The sequence below is a fragment of the Asterias amurensis genome, chromosome 15 (assembly GCF_032118995.1).
Source record: "Asterias amurensis chromosome 15, ASM3211899v1".
NCBI lineage: Eukaryota > Metazoa > Echinodermata > Asteroidea > Forcipulatida > Asteriidae > Asterias > Asterias amurensis.
In genome coordinates this window covers 3,044,892-3,072,336 of record NC_092662.1, presented here as the reverse complement: position 1 = coordinate 3,072,336, position 27,445 = coordinate 3,044,892, and the positions used below count along the sequence as shown (strand labels likewise).

The 27,445-nt window shown below is 40.5% G+C and overlaps 1 protein-coding gene across 1 annotated transcript in view; it reads left to right on the top strand.

The window, feature by feature from the left end:
- Positions 1 to 27,445, top strand: part of LOC139948105 (uncharacterized) — a 56,268-nt gene that overhangs the window by 5,866 nt on the left and 22,957 nt on the right. Inside the window, exons 10-39 of the mRNA XM_071946135.1 lie at positions 173 to 445; positions 1,779 to 2,051; positions 2,819 to 3,091; positions 3,649 to 3,924; positions 4,193 to 4,285; positions 5,110 to 5,211; positions 6,050 to 6,325; positions 7,173 to 7,439; positions 8,197 to 8,472; positions 8,988 to 9,080; positions 9,721 to 9,822; positions 10,304 to 10,579; positions 11,098 to 11,373; positions 12,546 to 12,815; positions 13,174 to 13,266; positions 13,833 to 13,934; positions 14,503 to 14,778; positions 15,638 to 15,910; positions 17,329 to 17,601; positions 18,114 to 18,206; positions 19,237 to 19,338; positions 19,550 to 19,822; positions 20,139 to 20,411; positions 21,627 to 21,896; positions 22,540 to 22,815; positions 23,528 to 23,797; positions 24,557 to 24,832; positions 25,351 to 25,443; positions 26,083 to 26,184; positions 26,729 to 27,007. Of these exons, the coding sequence (XP_071802236.1) occupies positions 173 to 445; positions 1,779 to 2,051; positions 2,819 to 3,091; positions 3,649 to 3,924; positions 4,193 to 4,285; positions 5,110 to 5,211; positions 6,050 to 6,325; positions 7,173 to 7,439; positions 8,197 to 8,472; positions 8,988 to 9,080; positions 9,721 to 9,822; positions 10,304 to 10,579; positions 11,098 to 11,373; positions 12,546 to 12,815; positions 13,174 to 13,266; positions 13,833 to 13,934; positions 14,503 to 14,778; positions 15,638 to 15,910; positions 17,329 to 17,601; positions 18,114 to 18,206; positions 19,237 to 19,338; positions 19,550 to 19,822; positions 20,139 to 20,411; positions 21,627 to 21,896; positions 22,540 to 22,815; positions 23,528 to 23,797; positions 24,557 to 24,832; positions 25,351 to 25,443; positions 26,083 to 26,184; positions 26,729 to 27,007 (6,450 nt within the window). The remainder of the gene's footprint in view (positions 1 to 172; positions 446 to 1,778; positions 2,052 to 2,818; positions 3,092 to 3,648; positions 3,925 to 4,192; positions 4,286 to 5,109; positions 5,212 to 6,049; positions 6,326 to 7,172; positions 7,440 to 8,196; positions 8,473 to 8,987; positions 9,081 to 9,720; positions 9,823 to 10,303; positions 10,580 to 11,097; positions 11,374 to 12,545; positions 12,816 to 13,173; positions 13,267 to 13,832; positions 13,935 to 14,502; positions 14,779 to 15,637; positions 15,911 to 17,328; positions 17,602 to 18,113; positions 18,207 to 19,236; positions 19,339 to 19,549; positions 19,823 to 20,138; positions 20,412 to 21,626; positions 21,897 to 22,539; positions 22,816 to 23,527; positions 23,798 to 24,556; positions 24,833 to 25,350; positions 25,444 to 26,082; positions 26,185 to 26,728; positions 27,008 to 27,445) is intronic.

Below are 27,445 nucleotides of genomic sequence, written 5' to 3'. Positions count from 1 at the left end.
AACCGCTATCGTATGTTGGGACCATATTGGGAACATTGCAAGGTAAGTTTATGGCAGTTTGAACTGGATGATCATGTCGTCGGCGAAACCTTTGTTAAACATTTTTTATTTAAATTTATTTCCGAATACTAATTTTTTACTGACGTTGTTTTAAAACTTGACAATCCTGCAGATAATGAACCCCCTACTGTCACCTGTCCAAGTCCGAACACAACTTTTGTGGACTCTAATATGGCTGGTGCCACTGTCTTTTGGTCAACTTTGCCGACCGCCATTGATGTTGTTGATCCTACGATTGAACCAAACACCATTGTGTGTAAAGACAGTCCTGGCAGTGTTGTGGTGTCTGGTGGCTTTTATCAGACTGGTGTAACGACAGTGACATGTAAAGCTAACGATACTGCTCTAAATGAAGGGTCATGTTCATTTATGATTACTGTGATTGGTAAGTAATGTTGTTGTTTATTATTACTATTTTTTTTGCAGTTTTTATTTCATGATGAAAGTGTGTCATTATTTGGAATTATTGATGTGTCATTATAAGTTTTATTTTTTTTGCAAAGGGGAGGTATACATTTAGTAATCACTCCTAAAATGAAAGGCAATAACAACTTTTGGTTAGGCCACATAAAAAAAAATTGTTGATCGTCCCGCCCGACCGTTCAAAACCCCCCGACCCCATGTTTTTTTTCATAAAAAACATGTCCGTATATCTCTTTATACTTTTACTGCCCAGATTTTTCAGCTGATATTTTTTTCAAAATGGACAGGTTCGAAAAGATGTTTAAAGAAGGTTTTTATTCATGTTGGCAAAGCAAGAACAATTCTTCAAATATTTACTTGGACTACACTGTGCTTAGCTGTTTGAAAAAGTTTACAGAAAATGTCATCTAGGAGTTAAATTTGTTTGACAAAACTATTGAAAACATCAAAAACACACAAACCCTCAGTTTTATAGTGATTGTGATGATTTCGTTATTCTTGATTTCATATTTGGCATGTCAACAAAACTTTATAAAAAAAAAAATTAAAAAAACCTCCCTCCCTCCCCCATCCGCAAAAAAAAAAGGACGATCAACAATTTTATTTTTTATGTGGCCTTAGAAGCCTACAGAAGCTTTCAAAAACATTTTGAGAATCATTCCACTTCAAAGTAATGTGGTGAATTAGAAAAAAATATAAGGTTTTATCCCCCAACATTTGAATTTGAGATTGTGTATTGCAATTATGAATCATTATTCCGTGCGCTGACGTGACCACTCAGGGTTTTTAGCAATATCTCAGAAACGCTACCACCTTCCGAAAAATAATTTTCACAGGTCAGTTTTGTTGTATATTTATGTAGGATTATATAGGATTTATAATTTATAGGATTTAAATAATCCAAGAGTTCCAAATACCAAAGGAATATTCTCTTTAGTTCAGTAAAACAATGTGAATGTTGTCTGGCATGTCATGGTTAAGCGGTTATGAGCAGCAGGGTGTGGGTTCGAATCCCGGTCGTGACACTTGCTACGTAAAATTTGGGAGGTAGGGCTTTCTGCTCTATCGGCCAGGCTCTGGACTGATGATACCCAAGCCTACATCCATATGGGCTGTAAAAGGGGCAACCCTGTTTCAGCCCAAGGAGTACTGTAGGTGGCAACAGCCTCTGGGAAAAAACAACATTGTAGCCCACACCTTGAAGTGGCCTTCAGGCCTTGTGTGTCTGGCGACTTGCATAAAAAAGAAATTTAAAGTCATTTTTACCACACATATTGCAACTCCTCTTGACGCAGATAATGAAAGTCCTACTGTCAACTGTCCAAGTCCTAACATGACTAACGTGGACTCTGGAGCGGCTGGCGCTACAGTGTTTTGGTCATCTTCACCAACGGCTACTGATTTTGGTGGCATTCCTATTGATCCAAACACCATTGTATGTGAAGACAGTCCTGGCAGTGTTGTGGTGTCTGGTGGATTTTACCAGCATGGCTTAACAACAGTGACTTGTAAAGCTAACGATACTTCTCTAAATGAAGGGTCATGTTCATTTATGATCACTGTGATTGGTAAGTAACTTTTTCATGGTAGCACAGCAGCCCTCGTAAAGGGAGTTTAGGAGGAAATTTTTTCCAGAACCTGTTTGCGGGAAGATGAACGATGCAAATCATGGTACATGTAGGTGACTGATGCCTCAAAACGCTTTAAACAGGAAAAATTTGCTAAATAAAAACATTAGCATTTTGCATGTCAGCAAAAACTGGAGAAAAAGTCAAAGTGGTTCCAAATATAGCCGCCATAAGTCTGTCTATGAACATTTTGCGCCAAAGATGTCATTCAATGTCAAGTGTTAATAATAATAATAATAATAATAATAATAATAATAATAATAAGACTTTTAATGCAGTATCCACCCTGCTGGGTGTTTAATAAGGTGCAGTCAAAAACCAACAACAAAAAACACGAAAAAAAGACAAAATAAAAAACAGACACAACAAAAAGTGTACAAAAAGGGTTAACTTGAAACAAGGTATTTTGTTTCGTATTTTTTTTTTCACTGACAATTACCTTAAAAATTTAAGGTATTTGAATCAATGGTTTCATTTTGTTGTTATTTGTTGTTGTTACCTTTTGATGTTTTCTTAAAAAACTGCATTTGTATTGTATTTCTATACCACATATCCTAGATTTCTTCTCAACTTAGGCTGACGTTTTATTTTTTTAGTAATTGTATATAATTTTAATATTATTGTTTTGTATTCAGCGCCATGAGCACTTTAATGGATTTGTGCGCATCACACATGTATAAGTTTTCATTGTTATTATTATTATGTAGATAATGATGTTCCTGTGGTCAGCTGTCCAAATCCGAGCATGAAAAACGTGGACTTTAGAACAGCTGGTGCCACTGTCGCTTGGTCACCTTCGCCGACCGCCACTGATATTGTTGATGCTACAGTTAATGCCGACAGCGTTGTTTGTGAAGACCATCTTGGCAATGTTGTAACTTCTGGTGAACTTTTCCCAGACGGTGTAACAACAGTGACTTGTAGAGCTAACGATACTAGTCTAAATGAAGGGTCCTGTGAATTTATGATCACTGTGATTGGTAGGTAACTTTTAAGCATTGTATTGTGTGGCTTTAATATATTTTTATTTCAACCGCTTATTGTGTTGTTACCGACTCGGGAACATAGAAAGGTGAGTTTATGGCAGTTTGAAATAGAATATTATTCCTTTAGTGAAACCTTTTTTTTTTTTATTATTTAAATTTATTTTCAAATCCTTTTTTTTTTTTCACTACTGTTTTTTTTAAAACTTGACATTCCTGCAGATAATGAACCCAGTGGTATGTACGTACTTCAAATCTAAAGTAATCAGATTGGTGAGGCTCTTTGCCTAACACTGCAGGAGTGCCGTGTAGCTGAAAAGCTTCACCGATCTGTGCCAAAAAGCTGCACAACTTAAATAAAAGTTGTTTCTTCTATGCCCCAATCGGCATGGAGCCCGTCAAAACCAATATAAATCACATTGACTGGTAACCTGAGTGGAGGCAAAACGATTAACTGTTAATAACAAGTTTTGTAGTAGCCACTCTATAAAATGATTTTCCGATAGCAGTTGAAAAACAATTTCCTCACTTGACTTTTACTACTTTCTCCTCAGACAACGAAGCCCCAATTGTCTTCTGTCCGGACAGCATCCCATCCCTATACGTGCCAATTGGGTCGACGGAAGGAAATGCCACTTGGTCCTCCGCACCCACTGCCAGTGATGTTGTTGACGCTTCTGTCACCGCATCAAACGTCGTATGCAACGACGGTACCAGCAATGTCGTTAGCTCTGGTGATAACTACCCCCTTGGGCTTACCGAAGTGAATTGCTCCGTTAGTGACACTGCGGCTAATGTTGGATCATGCCAGTTTAACATTACTGTTTTAGGTAGGTAGTGATTGATAAGATGAGGTCAAAAGGAACATTTGTGAGATTTTGTAGTAATAATAATTTTTGTAATAATAATAATACTTTCAGAGATGATAAGATCATTTTTTTCCCGATTCTAAAGTGTCCTTCCCTCGATATTAAATGGGTGGCCATGCAATCTGCCCGATAGACTTGCAACAGTTCATTTAGAGCGTTGTAGATTGTAGACTGTACTTGAAATTTTAAAAATCACACACTTGTTTGTTTTTCTTTTTCCTGAACACAGAGTGTCCATTGAGTTGCATGAATGATGGGATACTGGATTTGACCATCTGCAGTTGTAACTGTGCACAAGGCTGGACCGGTGACAACTGCACAAGTAAGACATCGGCAACAATTTCCCATAGCTGTTACTCAGCAGAGCAGGGTTTTTGCAAAAGAATCTTCAGAAAATTCGGCTCCAGGCCCAATTTCTTGAAGCAGAAAATGTTGCTTTGAAATTTTATGTTGAGCAAAAAATTTGCAGGAGACATACTGGTACATGTACATGTATGTGTGGTACCTTTTTGGGGGACTGGTGCCTTTTATTTTTCTAGCAAGCTACAATTCATTGCGCTGAACTGTTTTATATTTTTTTTAAGCTTAAAGGAACACGTTGCCTTGGATCGGACGAGTTGGTCAAAACAAAAGCGTTTGTAACCGTTTTTTATAAAATGCATATGGTTGGAAAGATGTTTTAAAAGTATAATACAATGATCCACACAAGTTTGCCTCGAAATTGCGTGGTTTTCCTTCTACTGTGCGAACTAACATGGTCGGCCATTTATGGGGGTCAAAATTTTGACCCCCATAAATGGCCGACGTGTTAGTCGACGATGTAAAAGGAAAACCACGCAATTTCGAGGCATGTTTGTGTGGATCATTGTATTCTACTTTTACAACATCTTTCTACCCATATGTATTTTATAAAAAACGGTTACAAACGCTTTTCAAAGACCAACTCGACCGATCCAAGGCAACGTGTTCCTTTAAGCAGCTCTATGAGATTGGGCTTTAAGGTTGTAATTTTCTTCGAGAAATTTTTGATCTTTATTTGTTTGGTCTGTTGACAACTAATGCCATTTTTGTAATTATTGTAAGATTAATTTCAAGAGCAAAATGAGCAATCCTTCATTCCTACTCTTTGTTTGTATCCACTCGTAGTCTGTCCCTTGAACGGCACTAGCTGCTTTAATGGAGGTACTTACAACGTGTTGACTTGTGGGTGTACGTGCCCTGCCGGTCTGAACACCGTAACATGTGAAGGTAAGACTGATAATATATTCTTCGGCTTTCCATTTTGGACCCCCTTTGAAAGAAGTTTGTCTTTTGATTATTTACTAAATTTTTATTAATTTGAAGTAATATTGGTTCAGACTCTAACATGACGTCACAAGCTCAATTAGCGTCATCACTAAGGTCAAAGGAATACATGTACCTACATGTACATGTATTGGCTAAGACCTTTCCCATGAAATATGCTAATTACGTTCATGCATGCGTACTACCCAGGTCAAGATTCCAGTTGAACCTAGTTAACTGGGGTCAACTGGTTCAACTGGATAGTGATCAAACTCGTCCATTTTCCATATAAAACCAACTGGTTTGGACTAGGTATAACTGTGTTCAACTAGGTTGAAATTATAATCCAGTTGGTCTCTGTCCATTTTCCATATTAAACCAACTGGTTTTAACTGTGTTTAACTAGTTTATCAACTGGTTTCAACTAGTTCCAGTTAAACCCACTTTAACTAGGTTCAACTGGAATTTCGACCTGGGTAGAGCCTATTGGTTGACAAATACCAGAGCGATGTGCCCTAAGCAGAATCGCTTCTGTGTCATGCGGCATTTCATCATCATTTAGCCGTATACAAATCAGCACGATGTCCCCTCATTTTGCCAACCAAAATGTTAGTTGGCACACGCTATGTGCAATTAACATATTTCATGAGAAAGGTCTATTCCTTGTTGCACATCCCTCTCTTTTCAATTCCCCATCGGAGACCTCTTCTTCCTATATAAATTGTCTTCCTTTGCCATAAAGTAGCCATTTGTAAAAAACAGTTGTCACTTCACAAAATACATGTATTCGTTTATCAAACAGACACTGAGGCGCCAGTGGTCACAGTACCGAATGACGTACCCGGTACCAACGTTGAACCAGGAACACCAGATGCTGTGGTTGTGTGGGCACCAGCACCATCGGCTTTCGACACCTTCGAAGGCTCTCTTGGCGCAGCGGCAATTCAATGCCAGGATCAGACTGGTAGGGTCGTCACGTCGGCTTCTAGATTCCCGGTAGGCCTGACTACGGTAACCTGTACAGCTAGCGATTCTTCACTGAATGAAGGATCAAACCAGTTCAACATCACAGTCATTGGTAGGTATATCAACTTTGGTAAAACTTATATTGTGTGCGTTTGTTTAGCTTACCTGTGTTGAACCCGCAGTGATCACTCGGGTGAGCCCCTGAAAAGAGCTAATCGAACGATCACACTCGCCCCCTTGTGGTGACTGCATGCACCTCAGGTCACCATCAAACCCACTCCACAAGCAGGGCACTGGGGTCTGACCCGGGTGAGCCCCGTCAAAGCTAATCAAACATACCGGGGCAGACCTGGGTCGACCCAGGGAAGCTAAACGAATGCACCCAGTGTGTTAAGTGCACCATTATTCCTTGGTGTGGTCTCGCACATTAGACTGTGTTAGACTCGCGCGTATCTAACATTGGGACCACTAAGATGTCTACTAAGCAGAATTGAGCAGGATACCGGTCACAAGTTGTACAGGTGACATGGCAGTTTGGCTGGGATACTCTGGTGAGCATAATTTTGTTGTGCTTAACCATTTTTTGTGCTTAAGCAGCTTAATGAAGTATGGGCCCAGGGCCCAATTTCATAGAGCTGCTTAAGCAGAAAAATTTGCTTAAGCAAATAAATCCTTGCTTAGTAAAATCAGATTACCGGCCAAGACTCCAGTCACTTGTTATGCTTAGTGAACAACAACTAAATACCAGTCATAAGCAATGTATGTAGTTTAACATTTTGACCAGTAACATGTGTAAAATAAGCGAGTTATTTTCGTGCTTAAGCAAATGTTTTGCTTAAGCAGCTCTATGAAATTGGCCCCAGAGCTTGGGTCTGGTGAACTAGACCACTCGGCCATGACTTGCCACTTGTACTGATTCCTACCTCACCTTAAATTTGTTTGTTTGTTCTTCACTAAAGACAATGAAGCTCCAGTTATTACAACACCAGCCGATCAATCGATCAATGTTGAAACCAACATGGCCTCCGTTGTAGTCAATTGGTCACCAGCACCCTCTGCAGTAGACACAGTTGAAGGAGTCATCACTGCCATCGTATGCCAGAATCAACTTGGCGCTGTCGTAGCATCCGGGGATAGATATCCAGTGGGTACAACAACGGTGAACTGCACAGCCTCAGATTCGGTCCCCAACACCGCAACAAAGCAGTTTACAATCACAGTTGTGGGTGAGTGGTGTGTCTCTCTCTGCTGATTACAAACATTAACCTTCCCCCCTCTGGTTTTAAACTTAATGTTCAAATTTGTGTCAAGAACCCAAGAATCTTTGTTTTGAGTAATAATTTGGCATGAAATGTTTTCTTAGATTGTGCGTTCCAATTATGGATTATTTTCCTATGCTGACAGAACAGCTATTGACTTTTGGAAAGTCTAAAAAGAAAACGCTACAATATTTTGAAAAGAAATTTTACAGGCTAGTTTCATTGTATAAGTCTACATTTCTGTAGGATTAGAGAAATCAAACACTTTCAAAAACTTTGACCTTTAAGGATTGTTACAGAATTAGTTAGAAAAAAAAACACCATGAAGATCACAGATTAACATAAAATTTACACGGTCTAATGAGGATGATAGTAGAAAACATCCCTTGAAATATTTCTGTCTGAAATGTCCTATTTGATGAGAAATAAATAATCTAATTTCGTGTTTGTAGTTTATCGCTCAGTGAGCGTTTTATTCATTTTTGTTTTGGCATCGATGCAATGCAAAACTTGTCATTTGTTTTTCACTATTCTCTCGTGACCCAGATGGCCGATCAATCTTAAACTTCTAGAGGTTTGTCAGTTTATGTTTATGGTGGATCCCATAATGTGCTTGCACTGTCAGCAACTTTTTTGCTAGCAAAACCAATTCTGTAACGTTCCTTTAAACAGATATACCTGAAATGCTAAGTCTTCTTTGTTTGCCTTTCATCTCATTAAATAGACAATGAACCTCCAACTGTCACTTGTCCTACCCCTGGCCCTGTCACATTTGTTGGGACCGGAGTGACAAGTGCCATTGTCAGTTGGACGCAGTTGCCTACTGCTAATGATGTTGTTGATGGCCCAATCCTTGCCGCAAACATCATTTGCGAGAACACCGCCCTCGTTGCTGTGACATCAGGCGGTAGCTATCCCGTCGGCACAACAACAGTGACGTGCAAAGCAAGTGATGTTACTTTGAATGAAGGAGTGTGTTCTTTTGATGTCGCTGTTGAAGGTAGGTTTGTTTCTTAGTTTCTTTCTGCAAAGTTTTTTGTTTAAGGTTCAATTAAAGGCAGTGGACTCTATTGGGAATTACTCAAAATAATTATTAGCATAAAACCTTTTCTTGGTAACAAGTAATGGGGAGAGGTTGATAGTATAAAACATTGTGTGAAACAGCTCCCTCTGAAGTAATGTAAATTTCGGAAAAGAAGTATTTTTCCACGAATTTGATTTCGCGACCTGAGATTTAGAATTTGAGGTCTCGAAATCAAGCATCTGAAAGCGCACATTTCGTGTGACAAGGGTGTTTTTTTTCTTTCAATATTATCTCACAGCTTCGACAACCAATTGAGCTCAAATTTTCACGGGTTTGTTATTTTATGCATATGTTGAGATACACCAACTGTGAAGGCTAGTCTTTGACAATTACCAATAGTGTCCATGGTGTCTTTAACACAATTGACACAATTGAGTAAATCATAAGTTGTTAACGTGAAGGATTTACTTTTGTATGATTTTGATTTTCAGTGTGTGGTTTGAACTGTATGAATAGTGGAGCTGTGGACTTGACGAACTGTAGTTGTAACTGTGTACAAGGTTGGACCGGGGACACCTGCACTGGTAAATGATCCCTCTCCTTATACTAAAAACCTTCGACAAGTTTTAACAAAATTGTGACGTGTTGCTGCCGAGTCATTTTGTGCAACGTTTTGGTAGCCAATTCATCAGAGTATTGGTTGGAATCCCGTTTGTGGCACTTCATAATGATAATAATAATTTGGGGAGCTAATCAGCCTTACTCGCAGCTAGAGCTGAATTGCGAAGGACGCGGCTACAACGTGTTCGAGAAGCAGGCATGCAAGGGTGCATTCAGCTGCCAGCCACATCAACCCATTATGACCACGGAGCACAGCCAAGATTGGAAGTGTTTGATTTTTTCCTGAGGGAGGAAAACCGGATAGTCTGGAAAACCCTCGTGGCACAGCAGAGAACCAACGCACAACTCAACTCACATATGGCCCCGACCGGGAATCGAACCGGGGTCACCTTGGTGAGAGGCGAGTGCTTTACGCACAAGCCAACCGTGCCACCCTTAAGACACTTAACCATCATTGTGTCTTTTCACCGAGGGGTAAATGGGTACCTGTAGCATAAGATTCGGCCGCAAGTTAACTTTTACTTGTTTAATTTTGTAATATTCCCTTCCACTGATGATTAACGGGTTAACATATAACAAGAATCAATTTATGTTTGTTTGCAGTCTGTCCATTGGATAGTGTCTCATGTGTGAATGGAGGAACATTCAATAATGTCACCTGTGAATGTATTTGTTCTACTGGGCTGTCAGCGCCAACGTGTGAAGGTAAAACAAAATCTCAAAATCTCTCTCATCTTTGTTTCCCTTACATTTATCAGAAGGGGTCTGATGTTACTGTTTAACTCATCAGGGTTCGAAATTAGCGGTCGCCAAATGCAATTGAAAATAGCGGTGAGCGAGTCTAAATCCTTCCTCACTAGCCCGCCGGGCGAGTCAAATAATTGTTCCTTTTCACATATAAATGAAGGCAAAATACAGTGGCAATAAATCCCAAAGAAAGCTGTTACTAAAGCTTTTAAAAAAGTAAGTTTGACAAGACTAGATATTTGCTAGTTTTAATTTGGCCGTGATCAGGATCTGAATACATTTTTGAATACACATACGATCATTGAAAACACGATGCACCAAACCACATGGTGCAGAGTATACACACTGTCCCCTAGCCCGCTGTACCATGTAGTAAATTTGAAACTAAACAAAGTGCTGCTTCTAATCATTTGGGTTTTGTCGGTGTTGTATTTTTCAGATATTGAAGCTCCAGTTGTCACTGCGCCCAACAACATTCGTGCAAAAAACGTCGACTCTGGTTCAGCAACTGCTACTGTCACTTGGTCACCATTGCCATCAGCCTATGACTCTTTCCAGGGTGTGATCGATTCAACCACCATCATATGTAGGACAGCCGATGCTACGGTTGTCGTTTCAGGATCAGCATTCCCTGTTGGCACAACAACAGTGACTTGCACAGCTGCAGATGCATCGGGGAACGAAGGAATGGACCAGTTTACAATCATGGTTGTCGGTAGGTGGATCTTTTTTCTACACCCAATGATTTGTCGTTTTTTGTGATCTTTTTTGTGATTTGTGATCTTTCTTTTTGCTAATGTTTTGCTAATGTTTACTATAAGCCGGTGAATTTTTGTTTAACACCTGTTTACATCTTTATGTATATTTTCGAGAACCAGACCTTTCAATGAGCTTTGGAAATTGACAATACCATATATTGAAATGCTTTGGTTGGTGTTTGGCTCTACGCTAAGCACTATGTTGGTTTTATGCGCACATTGTCATGCACCAACATCTCTTGTCAAAATAAAAACAATAGAAAAAAAACAGTTTGTTTTGATAGTGTCCCACATAACATGCACAGTGCATTCAGAACTGTTACCCAACGATATGCTTGTTTTACAGTTTTCCGCTAGTTCAAACAGAACTAGCGGAACTAGTTCATGTTAGAACACCCCATGTGACCAGTCTGTGACCAATCAGAGTACTCTCTGCGGTGTCTATTAATAATTGATAATTTTTTTTATAATACAGACAACGAAGGACCTGTTATCACCACCCCAACTAGTGTTCCAGGTATCAACGTTGAGCGTGGAATGCCTGATGTTGTCGTCAATTGGTCCCCAATGCCGTCTGCTATTGATTCTGTCGATGGCCCTATACTTAGCGCTGAGATCAGATGTGAGGATGACGCAGGCAATGTTGTGATGTCAGGCGACAGGTTTAGAGCGGGAACAACAACGGTGACATGCAAAGCGAATGATACATCTCTCAATGAAGGCTCCGCTCAGTTCACCATTATCGTTATCGGTGAGTCTTTCGTTACTTTCTTAGCTCCGTGCGGAAGTACTGTAACCCAGAGATATAGATTATAATACCTAGATCGACCACGCGTACATACGGTCCATAAGCGGTACACAAAAATTTCACGTTCTTCATGGAAGCGCTAAAAAGTCATGTGCTGGTGGCAATGCGCAGAAAATGAACATGGGAGATAGGCCTTTAACCTCACTATGGACGCGCTGAAAGTCACGTGCTGGTAGAAGATACACGTTGGAGATAGGCGAATGGCTGCCCCGATGCCAGAATCTGAGTATGTACGCGCGGCTGATCTAGGTATTATATTCTATATCTATGCTGTAACCCAATGCAGGAAGGTTCCACTTACTAGTGGCGCACAGAGGGGGGAGGTGTTTGAAACCTTGGAACCTTACACAGGCTGGCAGTCTGCCCCCGATTTCTCGAAGCACTGCGATGCGTCGCAAGTGCAAGTTGCGACCGGTTACATGTCGTAAGTTGTGAACTCGTCGCAGCCGCGACGTGTCTTATAGGTCTGCAACGCATCGCAAACCCTACGATGCGTCGCTACCTGCGATGAGTTTCGTGAAATCGGGGGCTGCTAAGTACAGGGCCCAATTTCATAGAGCTGCTGAGGCAAATAAATCCTTGCTAAGTAAAAATCAGATGACCTGCCAAGACTCCACTCAATGCTAAGTAAACAACAGCTAAATACCAGTCACAAGCAATGTATATTGCATGAAATTTTGGCCAGTAACATGTGTAAAATAAGCGAGCTATTTCCGTGCTTAAGCAAATTTTTTGCTTAAGCAGCTCTATGAAATTGGGCCCAGATGGCTGCACTTAATCAGAGGGCTAGATTCTAGGTAGGCCTGTACAGTGGTCGTATGTGTACGAGTGAAAAACAAAACAGCCCCTCCTAAAAAGCCAACACAAGTCTGGGACTTAATCCCCCTCTTTGGATTGGTCCAGTCTATGATATCAATGACTTTGACTCCTAAGAGCATTGCACTCTGGTGATATAATTCAAAAGTGCCATGACTTATTCAGTTCAGTTTATTTCCAGTCAATCAGTTTGCTCACATAATAATACACTTACGGTACCTTATATTCAATATACAAAATTACAGGTATCTGTACACCCAGTTCAAAATATTTATGGTATATATTTTTATTCTATGCAGACAATGAGGCACCTGACGTCACCTGTTCAGCCGACTTCCCGTTAGTGTTTGTGAATCCATTAGATGGTAGTACACCTGTGACTTGGTCACTGATACCATTCGCTGATGATATCGTCGATGGTCCTATCTCTGTCACCACATGTACTGACATTTCAGGCAATACAGTGTCATCGGGTGACTCCTTCTCTCTGGGCACAACAACAGTGACGTGTAGAGCCAACGATACCTCAATGAATGAAGGGACATGTTCATTTAACATAACTGTTGCAGGTATGTCAACTTTTGTCATAGTCCTTACAATTTTCAGAAGCCGGGTCTGATGTTGTTCATTTCGTAGATATTCAATCTTTGAACAGAAGATGTCTTACATGCATCGCACTTAACATTGGTTTTAAGATGTTTACAAAGTGAACGCATTTTTGATGACACAATTCGGTGTCAGAAGTGGGATATGGTAGCAGATGTGAGATTTGGTGGAAGATGTGAGATTTGGTGGCAGACGTGGGATTTGGTGGTAGAAGTGGGATTATGTGGCAGAAGTGGGATTCAGTAAAAAAGCTTTTTTTGCAACTGCAGTTTATAATGTTATAAAAAGACAATAACTTTATTCTTCTCTCACTCTTTGTAGTGTGTTCTTTGATTTGTACGAATGGAGGTACTTTGGAACTAGCAACTTGCACTTGCAACTGTGCACAAGGCTGGACCGGGTCTGATTGCTCAGGTATGGCCTTCATGGAAATCATACTCGGATAGGGAAAGAGAAGGAAAATTTATTCATGTAACAATCCATCCTTTCAAATGCACACAGTGTCCCTCAATTATATGCCAAACTCGGCCATAGTGGATCATCCCGTCAGTATATTGGTCTGCTTTTCTTTAAAACCCCCAAAAAGAGTTAATGGCCTGATGCTTGGTTGTTTCAAAGATAAGCAGAGTTTTTCTCGAAAGCAAAGACTCTGCTAGGGTTGTACCGTCAGTCCATCGGCTTTTATTTGCCTTTACAACCATTCGTAGGTTCTTTCAGCTGGTAAGTAGTTTGCAAACGGCTAATTCCATTATTAAGTTTTGCTTTAAAGACGCACTTATTTAACATTTAATTCATCCATTTTGTTTGTTACCCAGTACATCTTGTCTTTGTATTCTGTTGTGTTTTTCTCAAGAGTGCTTAGGGACATATTTGATTTCTATGTGTTATGCGCTAGATAAGAATGGTTAACTATTATTATCATTGCTTTTTCTTCAAAACAAAGAAATTAACATTTTGCACCTCTCTGTTGATTACCATAGCTTGTCCATTGAATGGTGGTAGCTGTTTGAATGGTGGGACGTACGACGCGCCAAACTGCGGATGTATATGCCCAGATCCAGCGCTCAATGTCACATGTGCAGGTAACAGAAGTTAAAAGTCAGACATTTTGGTTATATAACCATACAGCAATGTGTGGAAAGCATTGTATACTACCTTTTTTTCTAGAGTCCTTTGAAAGATAGCCACATACATGTTACTCGGGCAGGATTCAAGCCCACAAAATTTGCTATTGTAGAGAAGATGTCTTACCCCTAGACACCGAGATTGCCCAGTAGCTAGAGGCAGTTTGAATACCACTTTTAGCAGCGGCTATCGCAAACACATTTAAACCAGGCTTTCTGCTTGTTTCACCCATACACCTTTGCTTCGGTGAGATGTACAACAATGAGCCATTCCACGTACTGCATCTCTTTGGAACTCCTCGCCTGGTGCATGTTTCCCTCCACCCTACACTCAGAGACTGTTGTAAGAGAAATATCAATTGCTACCTTCAGCTCTCCAAAGTTAATTTCATCTGAAACGTTTCCTTCTTGTGGCCCCTTAGAAAGAGTGACTTTTAGCCTTGTTAAGGACAAACTTACATAAAACTCTTCTTTTTTTCAAATTCAACATTTGTACTACCGGTACTTTTCTCTCGCACCTCTGCAGACATTGTTGGACCAATCGTCAGCGTTCCACCGGATATTTCCGGGGTAAATGTTGATGCTGGACGGCCGGATGCAGTTGTTGATTGGATTGTTACGCCCACAGCCAATGATGCTTGGGAAGGTACCATTCCGGCCGGCACAATTGTTTGTACGGACCAGGCAGGCAACATTGTGACAACCTTGGGTCAGTACCAAGTAGGTGTAACAACAGTGACTTGTATCGCTACAGATTCCTCAGGCAATGAAGGATCGAGTTCTTTCAACATCACAGTAATCGGTAAGTTACAATGGTAAATTTTGGCTTCTCATTAATAGAAGGACATTTGTAGATTAGTCTTTTGTGTTTGGCCACTTTCAGCTGAGAATGGAAGCTTCTTTTCTTTTCTTTTTTTACAATATGTAAATTATCAACATTTTTTGGGTATTTGCCAAAGACCAGTATTCTTACTTAGTGTACATGTATACCAACATATGCATAGCCATAGTGATCAATTAGTTTTAATGGTAAGTTCTACTTTCTCATTGAAGTTGAAACCAACTCTTATTCTTATGTCTGAAAAGGGATTTTTTTTAAAGGCCTTTCAAATATTTTTTGCCAAGTCTTGAAGATCATCTCTCATGCCTTTTAGTTTCTAATAGTGCGTTCTGCTCCCAGTCCCTTCGAATAGCTTTGATGTCATTCCAGGGGCTGATCCGGGTCAGCCCCAAGTGCCCTGCTTGTTGAGTGGGTCACTTGGGAACGGCCTCATGCAGGTACATGACGTCTTCACAAGAGGGAGAGTGATCGTTCGATTAGCTCTTATCAGGGGCTCACCCAGGTGAGCTCCGTTGGGTCGACCCAGGTGAGCTCTGTGGGGTCACCCCAGGTGAGCTCTGTGGGGTCGACCCAGGTGAGCTCCGTTGGGTCGACCCAGGTGAGCTCTGTGGGGTCACCCCAGGTGAGCTCTGTGGGGTCGACCCAGGTGAGCTCTGTGGGGTTGACCAAAGTGAGCTCTGTTGGGTCGACCCAGGGAGGCTACATGTAATCGGACGCACCCTAAAGTGTCACAACCACAGGTTGGCACGAACATTATGTTTTTTATAGCTAGACTGACCAAGGTTAGATAATCCATCTTTTGTTTCCTCGTTTAACTCAGACAATGAGCCCCCAATTATCAGCACCCCAGCCAATGTTACCACGAACGTTACTTCTGGCACAGCAACTGCGACGGTCAATTGGTCACCAGCGCCATCGGCTATCGACACTGTTAGTGGTGCAGTTAATTCAGAAGACATCGTCTGCAGAGACCAACTCAACAACGTCGTGGTGTCCGGTGACAATTACCCAGTAGGCACGACAACAGTGACGTGCAGTGCCAGTGATGCAGCACAAAATGAAGGATCGAACCAGTTTGTTATTACAATCTTAGGTACACAGTTTGCAAATTATTATATACATGTCTCCCTGCATTGTTGTCGAACAATTTTTTTACCACTTTTATGGTCCAGTAACCCATCCTTTCATTCTAAACATCCTTTGTCCTCGCCACTTCACTCCTATTGGTTCATAGCCACCAATATTGTCTCTGAAATAGAAACTTTGATTGGCTGTTATTTTCCCGCTACTTTCTGGATCCTTTCCTTAATCCCTTTCCCCCTCTCTTTTTCTATAAATAGATATGTATTTGTTTGTACTTGTTTATGCCTCTGAAGAAGGTTCGGATTGGATCAAAAGCTAAGGCCATCTACCCTATTCATTATTTTATTATATACATGTAAATATATTTTATTTTTACAAGTTTACTCCAATTTCAAGGTTTACAGAAGGTAATGGTGAAAGACTACTCTTGAAATATTATTATTCCATGAAATGCTTTACTTTTTGAGAAAACATAAAAACAGTTATCAATTCTCGACATCAAGAATTACAGATTTATAGTAAACACATGTCACGACACGGCGAAACGTACGAAAACAAGGATGGGTTTTCCCGTTATCTTCTCCAGACTCCGATGACCGATTGAGCGTAAATTTTCACAGATTGGTTGTTTTATATATAAGTTTTTATACATGAAGTGTGGGCCTTGGAAAATACTGTTTACCGGAAGTGTCCACTGGCTTTAACCAAGTAAGTTTTAATGGTGAATATCTTTTCGGAGTACTCACCAATGTAAGAAAAAACTTTTAAGAATTTTCAAGCTCGTTAAAGACAACCAACTTGCTAGGAAACGCTCTTTACAATTCAACAAATAGACCTCCTCCATTGGGCTGAATGGAAGGGCCTCAACAGACTTAGAACATCAACTGGCTGGTGCAAGGTCTCTCTCTGCATTTGTAAGACAGAGCCACAAACTATAGGTCACCTCCTGAGATGCCCCCTAGTGGACGGAGAATGCAAAATGAGGACCTTGCATGATATTTACCCAGGTCAAAGTTCCAGTTGAACCTAGTTAACTGGTGTCAACTGGTTCAACTGGATAGTGACCAAACTCGTCCATTTGCCATATTAACCAACTGGTTTGGACTAGGTTTAACTGTGTTTAACTGGGTTGGAATTATAAACCAGTTGGTCTCTGTCCATTTTCCATATTAAACCAACTGGTTTTAACTGTGTTTAACTAGTTTATCAACTGGTTTTCAACTAGTTCCAGTTAAACCCAGTTTAACTAGGTTCAACTGGAATTTTGACCTGGGTAGGAATGGTGTCCAGTTCTGGCTGAAACACAATATCTAGTTTGTGGACACGATAAGAAGAAGAACTTCCTCCATTTGCTCATCGATTCCCAGTTCCTTTTCACTGAATCTTAGAACTCGATTAACTAACTCTGTTCTGATCTTTCTTCACCAGACAATGACCCGCCTGTTCTCACGTGTCCAGAAGTTGTCTCGGGATTCTTTGTAGCAATTGGAACACCAAGTACCCTCGTCCCCTGGGTACCGTCCGTTTCTGCCGTTGATGTAGTTGATGGTGTCATCGGTGATAACGGCATTTTATGCAGTGGCGATGCCGGAAGCGTGACATCTGGAACCCTGTTCCCGGTCGGCGAATCGATTGTATTCTGCAGAGCCTCGGACAGTGAACTAAATGAAGGACTTTGTTCATTTCAGATTACAGTTCTAGGTAGGTGACAACACGTTTTGTTTTTTAGAGTTTGCAAAAAACAAAAGGGGCAAAATAGGTTGAAATAGTTGGCGCTCAACTTTAACATGTTTCAGAAAGTGGCAGTAATTTCAAGACGTACAATGAGGAAACATATACCAAATGAAAGACTTTGAGTGTTTCAGATTACAGTTATAGGTAGGTGTTCATAATAATAATGATAGTAATAACGTAAACTTATACACATGTAGCACCAATGGCAGCCTAAGAAGACGCTCAAGATGCTTAAAAAACATACAAAAAAAGCCAAGTCCAAACACAACTTATCCAAGTAATTTTAACTTAAAAACTGAGTAATCTAAGAGCCTTGTCACACGAGGCAATGTTTTACAGGCAACTTGCTGGCAACCAACTGCAGTGTATGCTACAGGAACACTTTTGTAGCAGTAACAAAGCCCTGCTCTCGACAAAAACAAATGGTGATGGTTTTTGTGGTCTAGATTTGAGAGATTTTTTTTTCCATGTCATATCAGAATGCCCATTGAGCTGTATGAATAATGGAACACTGGATTTGACTGTTTGCAATTGTGACTGTGCACAAGGCTGGTTTGGAGACAACTGCACCGGTAAGTTTTTGTTGATTTGAAGTACCCAGGCAGCCCTTATGGGCTTAAACCCTGGGCATTGGTACCGTAGGCCAAGTTCGCACAATGGTTAAAGGCAGTGGACACTATTGGTAACTACTCAAAATAATTATTAGCATAAAACCTTACTTGGAAACGAGCAATGGAGAGCTGTTGATAGTATAAAACATTTTGAGAAAAGGCTTCCTCTGAAGTAACGTAGTTTTCATAAAAGAAGTAATTTTCCTCATTGATTTCGAGACCCAAGAATTAGATTTTGAGGTCTCGAAATCCAGCATCTGAAAGCACTTTGTGTGACAAGGGTGTTTTTCTTCAACGAACAATTGAGCTCAAATTTTCACAGGTTTGTTATTTTATGCACATGTTGAGATGCACCAAGTGAGAAGACTAGTGTTGGTGTAGGGACAAATGTTTGGCATGTGCACAGAAGCTGAAGTGCGAACAGACTCTAATCATGTCAATGTGACTCGAGGCTGCGGTTCACGTCTGTTTCCATTTCCTTGTAACTAGTCCACTGTGCTATGGAAATGGCTATTGGTAACCAGCGATGCGATCATGCCCAGTAGGTTTGTTTCCAAATAGTTGAATAGTCCTTGTTATCGTTGACTAGACAGAATTCCGGATAACTTAATAGTCGATGATAAATCTTGATCAAAGTTGGCCCTAGGTGTAGCTGATCCGAACAAAATCACTTTTCTGAGAAATGAATGCCTTTTGTTTAAAAAACAATGGGGGTCAAAACTCATTTAAAGAGATTCAGCCGCCTGAAATTAAATATAATAATAATTAAATAATAAACCACAAGGGACACTGACTGGGTACATTCCATAAATTATTTTGGGTTGAACAAAGAAAAATTGACTAGAGCGGGATTTGAACCAACGACCTCCGGTTTAACGTGCCGGCGCTCTACCAACTGAGCTATCTAGCCCTATCAACTGAGCAATCTAGCCCTATCAACTGAGCTATCTAGCCCTATAATAATAATTATAACATTGTTCTTTCTGATTAGCCTGTCCGTTGAATGGTGGTAGCTGTTTGAATGGTGGGACGTACGACTCGCCAAACTGCGGATGTATATGCCCAGATCCGGCGCTCAGTGTCACATGTGCAGGTCAGTCATTTCAATTTGATTCAATTCATTTTGATTCAATTATGTGGCCAGACTGCCTGGCTCCTTAAGGGACTGCTCGCCAGGACAACTATGAACAATGCAGTCAGTGGTGATGTGGGCAGCTGTTTGGAGGGCAGCTTGATATTCAAATGAACCCAAGATGAGTCTGGAAATTGTAGCTTAACATAATTTTCTTTGTGTGTCTCTGTAGATATTCAACCGCCAGTTCTGACCCTACCTAACGATGTCCCCGGGCAGCCTGTAGACGCCGGACGACCTGACGCTGTCGTCGCTTGGTCGTCCTTACCAACAGCAGTGGATGCCTGGGAGAGTACTCTCAATCTGATCGTAGTGTGTGAGGACCAAGCAGGCAACGTGGTGACGTCTGGAGATCGATACCCTGTAGGGTTGACCACAGTCACCTGTAGAGCAAATGATACTTCAATGAATGAAGCCTCTGACCAGTTTACCATCACGGTCATCGGTAAGTTACCATTGTGGCGTGGCGTGGTCGAGCGGTCTAGTTCACTGGATCCAATTCTCAATGGTGTCAAATCCAAAATTGAATAGAGGAGTCCTATATGGATAACTATAGGATGCTTTGCCGTGTCATTTCCCAAATGATCGCTCTATGCCCATTTGTTTAAACGAGGCAAGGTCGTATCACTGCAGACAGATTTTGGTGATCATGTGTTGGGTGGACCAGCACCTTTTTGTTTTTTTGTTTTTTTAAATTGTCGGAAGGGTATGAGTTATATCAAACAAATATTGAAATTGGAATCAATTTTCATTTTCATTAGACAATGAGGGTCCAGTTATCACCGTTCCAAGTAGCATCCCCTCTACCAACGTTGACTCAGGGTTTGCCGATGCTGCCGTCACATGGTCGCCGCCACAACCATCAGCAACAGACGCTGCGGAGGGACCAATTACTCCCGTCGTGTGCACAGACGGTGCAGGTAATGTTGTCTCGTCAGGAGATACTTTCGCGGTCGGCTTGACGACGGTGACATGCAGAGCTAGCGACTCCAAGGGAAATGAAGGGACGGCACAGTTTACCATCACAGTTGTCGGTAGGTCATCAGGGTTGTCGGGGTGGCTTTATAATCTATCCTTTTTATCTGAGGTAAAAAAAATAAAATTTTGCAATTTTTGGATTGATAGCAATAGTTTTGCTACTTTCTACGAAGTTCATATGAAAGACACTTGACCATTATTGTTGCGTCCTTTGGATGGTACGTAAACCTGTAGGTATTGTGGGTACCAGTTGTGTATTGTACGCTAAAGAACCCAGTACACTTACCATGAAGAGGAAGGGTTTGCCTCAGTTTTAAACTAAATTATTGCTCCATGGATATACCGAGCACTTAGATACACCACTAGGGGGTGTTATAAAGTGCTATATCAAAACCCATCATTATTATTATCATATAATAGATAACACAATGTTCTTAATTCTAAAATTTTAGTTTCTATTATTTGGGATGATTGTGTGATAATATTGTGCTTTGCTTGTATGATTATTATTAGTAATTGTATATAATATTTGAACATTTTGGCTGTCTTGTAAATTATTTTACATTTTTTTATCTTCATATTTCAAAAAGGAATTCTTCATATTTCACTGCTATTGTGCAGTGTATTTTTATTCACTGTTTAATATAATATTTGTTGGTGCTTTTAAAATTCTACATTTTTTTTGTAAAGTGCTTCAACACTTTGGAGAGGCACTATATAATTGTTGAATAATAATGATTATAATTGCAACATAAAACACTAAGGCCCCTGTCACACACAAGGCAATTTCCAGGCAACCAGTTCCAGGCAATTTCCAAGAAGAAACAGTGTTCACATTTGAATGATCACATATAATAGATGTTATATTTGCATCGGGGATAATGAGTATTGTTGTTTTGGGGTTTCTTTTTAGAGGGAGGGTTGAGGTTTTTTTTCACAGGACTCTGGGAAGTATTGAGTATACAGTGCTAACACACATTGGTGTATGGGTAATAAAAAATAATAAAATAAAATAATATAAAAATTAATAATGTTCACATACTTTTGTAGGGGATTGTACGACATTGTTTGAAAAACTACTCACGTGCTACAAAAGTAGTCCGGTAGCATGCACTGCAGTTGTTTGCCTCCAAGTTGCCTGTAAAAGTTGCCTCATGTGACAAGGCCCTAATGCTCCTCGTTCATTGGAGAGGCACTATATAATTGTTGAATAATAATGATAATAATTGCAACATAACACTGACACTCATCGTTCATTGGTTTCAATGCAGACAATGAAGGACCAGTGCTGACTCTTCCAGCAAGTGTTCGAGGCCAAAATGTAGACACTGGCAGGCCAGATGCTGTAGTAGTCTGGTCCCTCACGCCATCAGCCGATGATGTGGTTGAAGGGGCTACTGCTGTTGTGTGTACCGACAGCTTAACAGGCCAGGTGGTGACGTCAGGTGCCAGATATCCAGTGGGAGTAACAGTAGTGACTTGCACTTCCTCAGATTCTGTGCCTAATACGAGTACAGGACAGTTCAGTATCACAATCATAGGTAAGTTGGAAATTTAAACTGCCAACTTTACACCCTTTGAGAAAAATACCTTTTAATTTTCTGGCTAGCAGATCCTTAGATGATCAGGCCCCAATTTCTAGATAGCTGCTTTAGCACAAGCCGTGAAGCATTAAACAAGTTATGCTTGCCAGAATATAAGGTTACCAGCCAAAATACCAGTACTAATAATAATAATATTATAATAATAATATTGAAGTCCTTTATAGCGCACGTATCTACCAAACAATGTACTCAAGGCGCTGAGTATATAAAACTTACAGATTAGATTGCAGTGATGAATTCTGAGACCCAATTACATGTAAAACTTGTTTCTGCTAATTTTTGCTTAGCAAAAAAAAATTAATGAAATTGAAGTCCTTCAACAGACTAAGTACAGAGGTGGGACGATGCAAGACAATCGTGAAAAAATTGGGGTATCAACTCAATCTATGCCACACCTTCTACGATGCCCCGCCCTTGAGGAGCAGTGCTGCCTTGAAGAATCGATGGCAGCAAACGTGAAGGCTGTGAAATTTTTGCCGAATCCTGGCCAAACATTTGAAGATTAGATAATGGACTGGAAAGAAGAAGAATGCTGAATCTATAAACATTCCCTTTTTTCTTCTTCTTCTTCATTATACAGACAACGAACCACCAGTCTTCATCACTCCAAACAATGTCATGTCAGCTTCTGTTGATGCTGGAAGGGCAGACAGCATCGTAGTCTGGGCACCCCCTCTGTCGGCCACCGATATCGTCGATGGCCTAATCCCTTCTACCAATATAACATGTGTTGATGATTCGGGTGTTAGCGTAGCATCAGGCGATCGGTACGCTGTGGGCGTAACAACGGTGAACTGTAGTGTCATGGATGCTGCGTTGAACCTACAAACCACACAGTTCGTCATCACAGTCCTTGGTACGTGATTTGTACCCGTTTTTTAAAATTCTTTTATTCATTTTTATCCCCAAGTATTAAGTTTGCCAGATACGAGATGTGGTAGAACTTAGATGTCATTTTGTATCTGAGAGTTTTCTTTTTGGTGTGAAGTTGCAAAAGCGATAATGACAGTAGGACACAATTTCTTGGCTCTGTCTACTAAGCAGAAACGAGCAGAATACCGGTCACAAATTGTACAGGTGACATGGTAGTTTGGCTGGGATACTCTGGTGAGCATAATTTTGTTGTGCTTAACCATTTGTTGTGCTTAAGCAGCTTAATGAATTTGGGCCCAGAGTTTGGGTCTGGTGAACTAGACCTTCGGCCATAACTTGCCACATGTATTGATCCCAACCCATAGAGTTATATATAAGAACTAGATGGCGCACTGGCCTATATACGCGCCCCGTATGTGCGCAGGCGGCCATTTTCTAAGTTGAACAAACAGGCATTGCTTAGCGTGTGTTTGTGCAGGCATTTTGTAAGTTGACAAAACAGCATCGCGTGGCGTTCAATAAACACAAATTCCAACGTGTACTTCGTGTTCAACGTGCATACAGAATGGCGCGCGTGTCTTCTTGCAGTCCCGTAGCGTTTGTGCAAGAAGCATCATCAGTGCGCCCTCTAGTTCTTATATATAACTCTATGTTCCAACCTCACTTTAAATTTGTTTGTTTGTTCTTCACTATAGACAATGAAGCTCCTATTATTACAACACCAACCGATGTTCTATCAGTCAATGTTGAAGCCAACATGGCCTCTGTTGTAGTCAATTGGTCACCAGCACCCTCTGCAGTAGACACAGTTGAAGGAGTCATCACTGCCATCGTATGCCAGAATCAACTTGGCGCTGTCGTAGCATCCGGGGATAGATATCCAGTGGGTACAACAACGGTGAACTGCACAGCCTCAGATTCGGTCCCCAACACCGCAACAAAGCAGTTTACAATCACAGTTGTGGGTAAGTTGTGTGTCTCTCTCTCTGCTGATTACAAATATCAACCTTGCCCCCTCTGGTTTTAAACTTAATGCTCAAATTTGTGTCAAGAACCTAAGAATCTTTGTTTTGAGTAATAATTTGACATGAAATGTTTTCTTAGATTGTGCGTTCCAATTATGGATTATTTTCCTGTGCTGACAGAACAGCTATTGACTTTTGGAAAGTCTAAAAAGAAAACGCTACAATCTTTTGAAAATAAATTTTACAGGCTAGTTTCATTGTATAAGTCTACATTTCTGTAGGATTATAGAGAAATCAAACACTTTCAAAAACTTTGACCTTTAAGGATTGTTACAGAATTAGTTAGAAAAAAAACACCATGAAGATCACAGATTAACATAAAATTTACACGGTCTAATGAGGATGATAGTAGAAAACATCCCTTGAAATATTTCTGTCTGAAATGTCCTATTTGATGAGAAATAACCAATCTAATTTCGCGTTTGTAGTTTACCGCTCAGTGAGCGTTTTGTTCATTTTTGTTTTTGCATCGATGCAGTGAAAACTTGTCATTTGTTTTTCACTATTCTCTCATGACCCGGATGGCCGATCAATCTTAAACTTCTAGAGGTTTGTCAGTTTATGTTTATGGTGGATCCCATAATGTGCTTGCACTGTCAGCAACTTTTTTGCTAGCAAAACCAATTCTGTAACGTTCCTTTAAACAGATATACCTGAAATGCTAAGTCTTCTTTGTTTGCCTTTCGTCTCATTAAATAGACAATGAACCTCCAACTGTCACTTGTCCTACCCCTGGCCCTGTCACATTTGTTGGGACCGGAGTGACAAGTGCCATTGTCAGTTGGACGCAGTTGCCTACTGCTAATGATGTTGTTGATGGCCCAATCCTTGCCGCAAACATCATTTGCGAGAACACCGCCCTCGTTGCTGTGACATCAGGCGGTAGCTATCCCGTCGGCACGACAACAGTGACGTGCAAAGCAAGTGATGTTGCTTTGAATGAAGGAGTGTGTTCTTTTGATGTCGCTGTTGAAGGTAGGTTTGTTTCTTAGTTTCTTTCTGCAAAGTTTTTTGTTTAAGGTTCAATTAAAGGCAGTGGACTCTATTGGGAATTACTTAAAATAATTATTAGCATAAAACCTTTTCTTGGTAACAAGTAATGGGGAGAGGTTGATAGTATAAAACATTGTGTGAAACAGCTCCCTCTGAAGTAATGTAAATTTCGGAAAAGAAGTAATTTTCCACGAATTTGATTTCTCGAACTCAGATTTAGAATTTGAGGTTTCGAAATCAAGCATCTGAAAGCCCACATTTCGTGTGACAAGGGTGTTTTTTTTTTTCTTTCAATGTTATCTCACAACTTCGACAACCGATTGAGCTCAAATTTTCACAGGTTTGTTATTTTATGCATATGTTAAGATACACCAACTGTGAAGGCTAGTCTTTGACAATTACCAATAGTGTCCATGGTGTCTTTAACACAATTGACACAATTGAGTAAATCATAAGTTGTTAACGTGAAGGATTTACTTTTGTATGATTTTGATTTTCAGTGTGTGGTTTGAACTGTATGAATAGTGGAGCTGTGGACTTGACGAACTGTAGTTGTAACTGTGTACAAGGTTGGACCGGGGACACCTGCACTGGTAAATGATCCCTCTCCTTATACTAAAAACCTTCGACAAGTTTTAACAAAATTGTGACGTGTTGCTGCCGAGTAATTTTGTGCAACGTTTTGGTAGCCAATTCATCAGAGTATGGGTTGGAATCCCGTTTGTGGCACTTCATAATGATAATAATAATTTGGGGAGCTAATCAGCCTTACTCGCAGCTAGAGCTGAATTGCGAAGGACGCGGCTACAACGTGTTCGAGAAGCAGGCATGCAAGGGTGCATTCAGCTGCCAGCCACCTCAACCCATTATGACCACGGAGCACAGCCAAGATTGGAAGTGTTTAATTTTTTCCTGAGGGAGGAAAACCGCAGTCTGGAAAACCCTCGTGGCACAGCAGACAACCAACGCACAACTCAACTCACATATGGCCCCGACCGGGAATCGAACCGGGGTCACCTTGGTGAGAGGTGAGCGCTTTACGCACAAGCCAGTCGTGCCACCCTTAAGACACTTAATCATCATTGTGTCTTTTCACCGAGGGGTAAATGGGTACCTGTAGCATAAGATTCGGCCGCAAGTTAACTTTTACTTGTTTAATTTTGTAATATTCCCTTCCACTGATGATTAAACGGGTTAACATATAACAAGAATCAATTTATGTTTGTTTGCAGTCTGTCCATTGGATAGTGTCTCATGTGTGAATGGAGGAACATTCAATAATGTCACCTGTGAATGTGTTTGTTCTACTGGGCTGTCAGCGCCATCATGTGAAGGTAAAACAAAATCTCAAAATCTCTCTCATCTTTGTTTCCCTTACATTTATCAGAAGGGGTCTTCATTTGTAGATTTTAAATCTTTGCAAACAGAAGATATCTGAAAAAATCGCATTAAAGACACTGGACACTATTGTTAATTGTCAAAGACCAGTCTTCTCACTTGGTGTATCACAACATATGCATAAAATAACCAACCTGGGAAAATTTCAGCTCAATTGGTTGTTGTAGGTGGGAGATAACAATGAAAGAAAAAAACACCCTTGTCACACGAAGTTGTGTGCTTTTTGATGCTTGATTTAGAGAACTCATCAAGTTCTAAATCTGACGTCTCGAAATCAAATTCGTGGGAAATTACTTCTTTCTCGAAAACTAAGTCACTTCTGAGGGAGCCGTTTCTCACAATGTTTTATACTATCAATATCAACTACATGGTGCAGAGTATACACACGGTCCCCTAGCCTGCTGTACCATGTAGTAAATTTGGAACTAAACAAAGTGCTGCTTCTAATCATTTGGGTTTTGTCGGTGTTGTATTTTTCAGATATTGAAGCTCCAGTTGTCACTGTGCCCAACAACATTCGTGCAAGGAACGTCGACTCTGGTTCAGCAACTGCTACTGTCACTTGGTCGCCACTGTTGCCATCAGCCTATGACTCTTTCCAGGGTGTGATCGATTCAACCACCATCATATGTAGGACAGCCGATGGTACGGTTGTCATTTCAGGATCAGCATTCCCTGTTGGCACAACAACAGTGACTTGCACAGCTGCAGATGCATCAGGGAACGAAGGAATGGACCAGTTTACAATCATGGTTGTCGGTAGGTGGATCTTTTTTTTTACGCCAAATGATTTGTCGTTTTTTGTGATCTTTTTTTGTGATTTGTGATCATTCTTTTTGCTAATGTTTTGCTAATGTTTACTATAAGCTGTAATTTTTTTTTTTTTAACGCCTGTTTACATATTTATGTATATTTTCGAGAACCAGACCTTTCAATGAGCTTTGGAAATTGACAGTACCATATATTGAAATGCTGTGGTTGGTGTTTGGCTCTACGCTAAGCACTATGTTGGTTTTATGCGCACATTGTCATGCACCAACATCTCTTGTCAAAATAAAAACAATAGAAAAAAAACAGTTTGTTTTGATAGTGTCCCACATAACATGCACAGTGCATTCAGAACTGTTACCCAACGATATGCTTGTTTTACAGTTTTCCGCTAGTTCAAACAGAACTAGCGGAACTAGTTCATGTTAG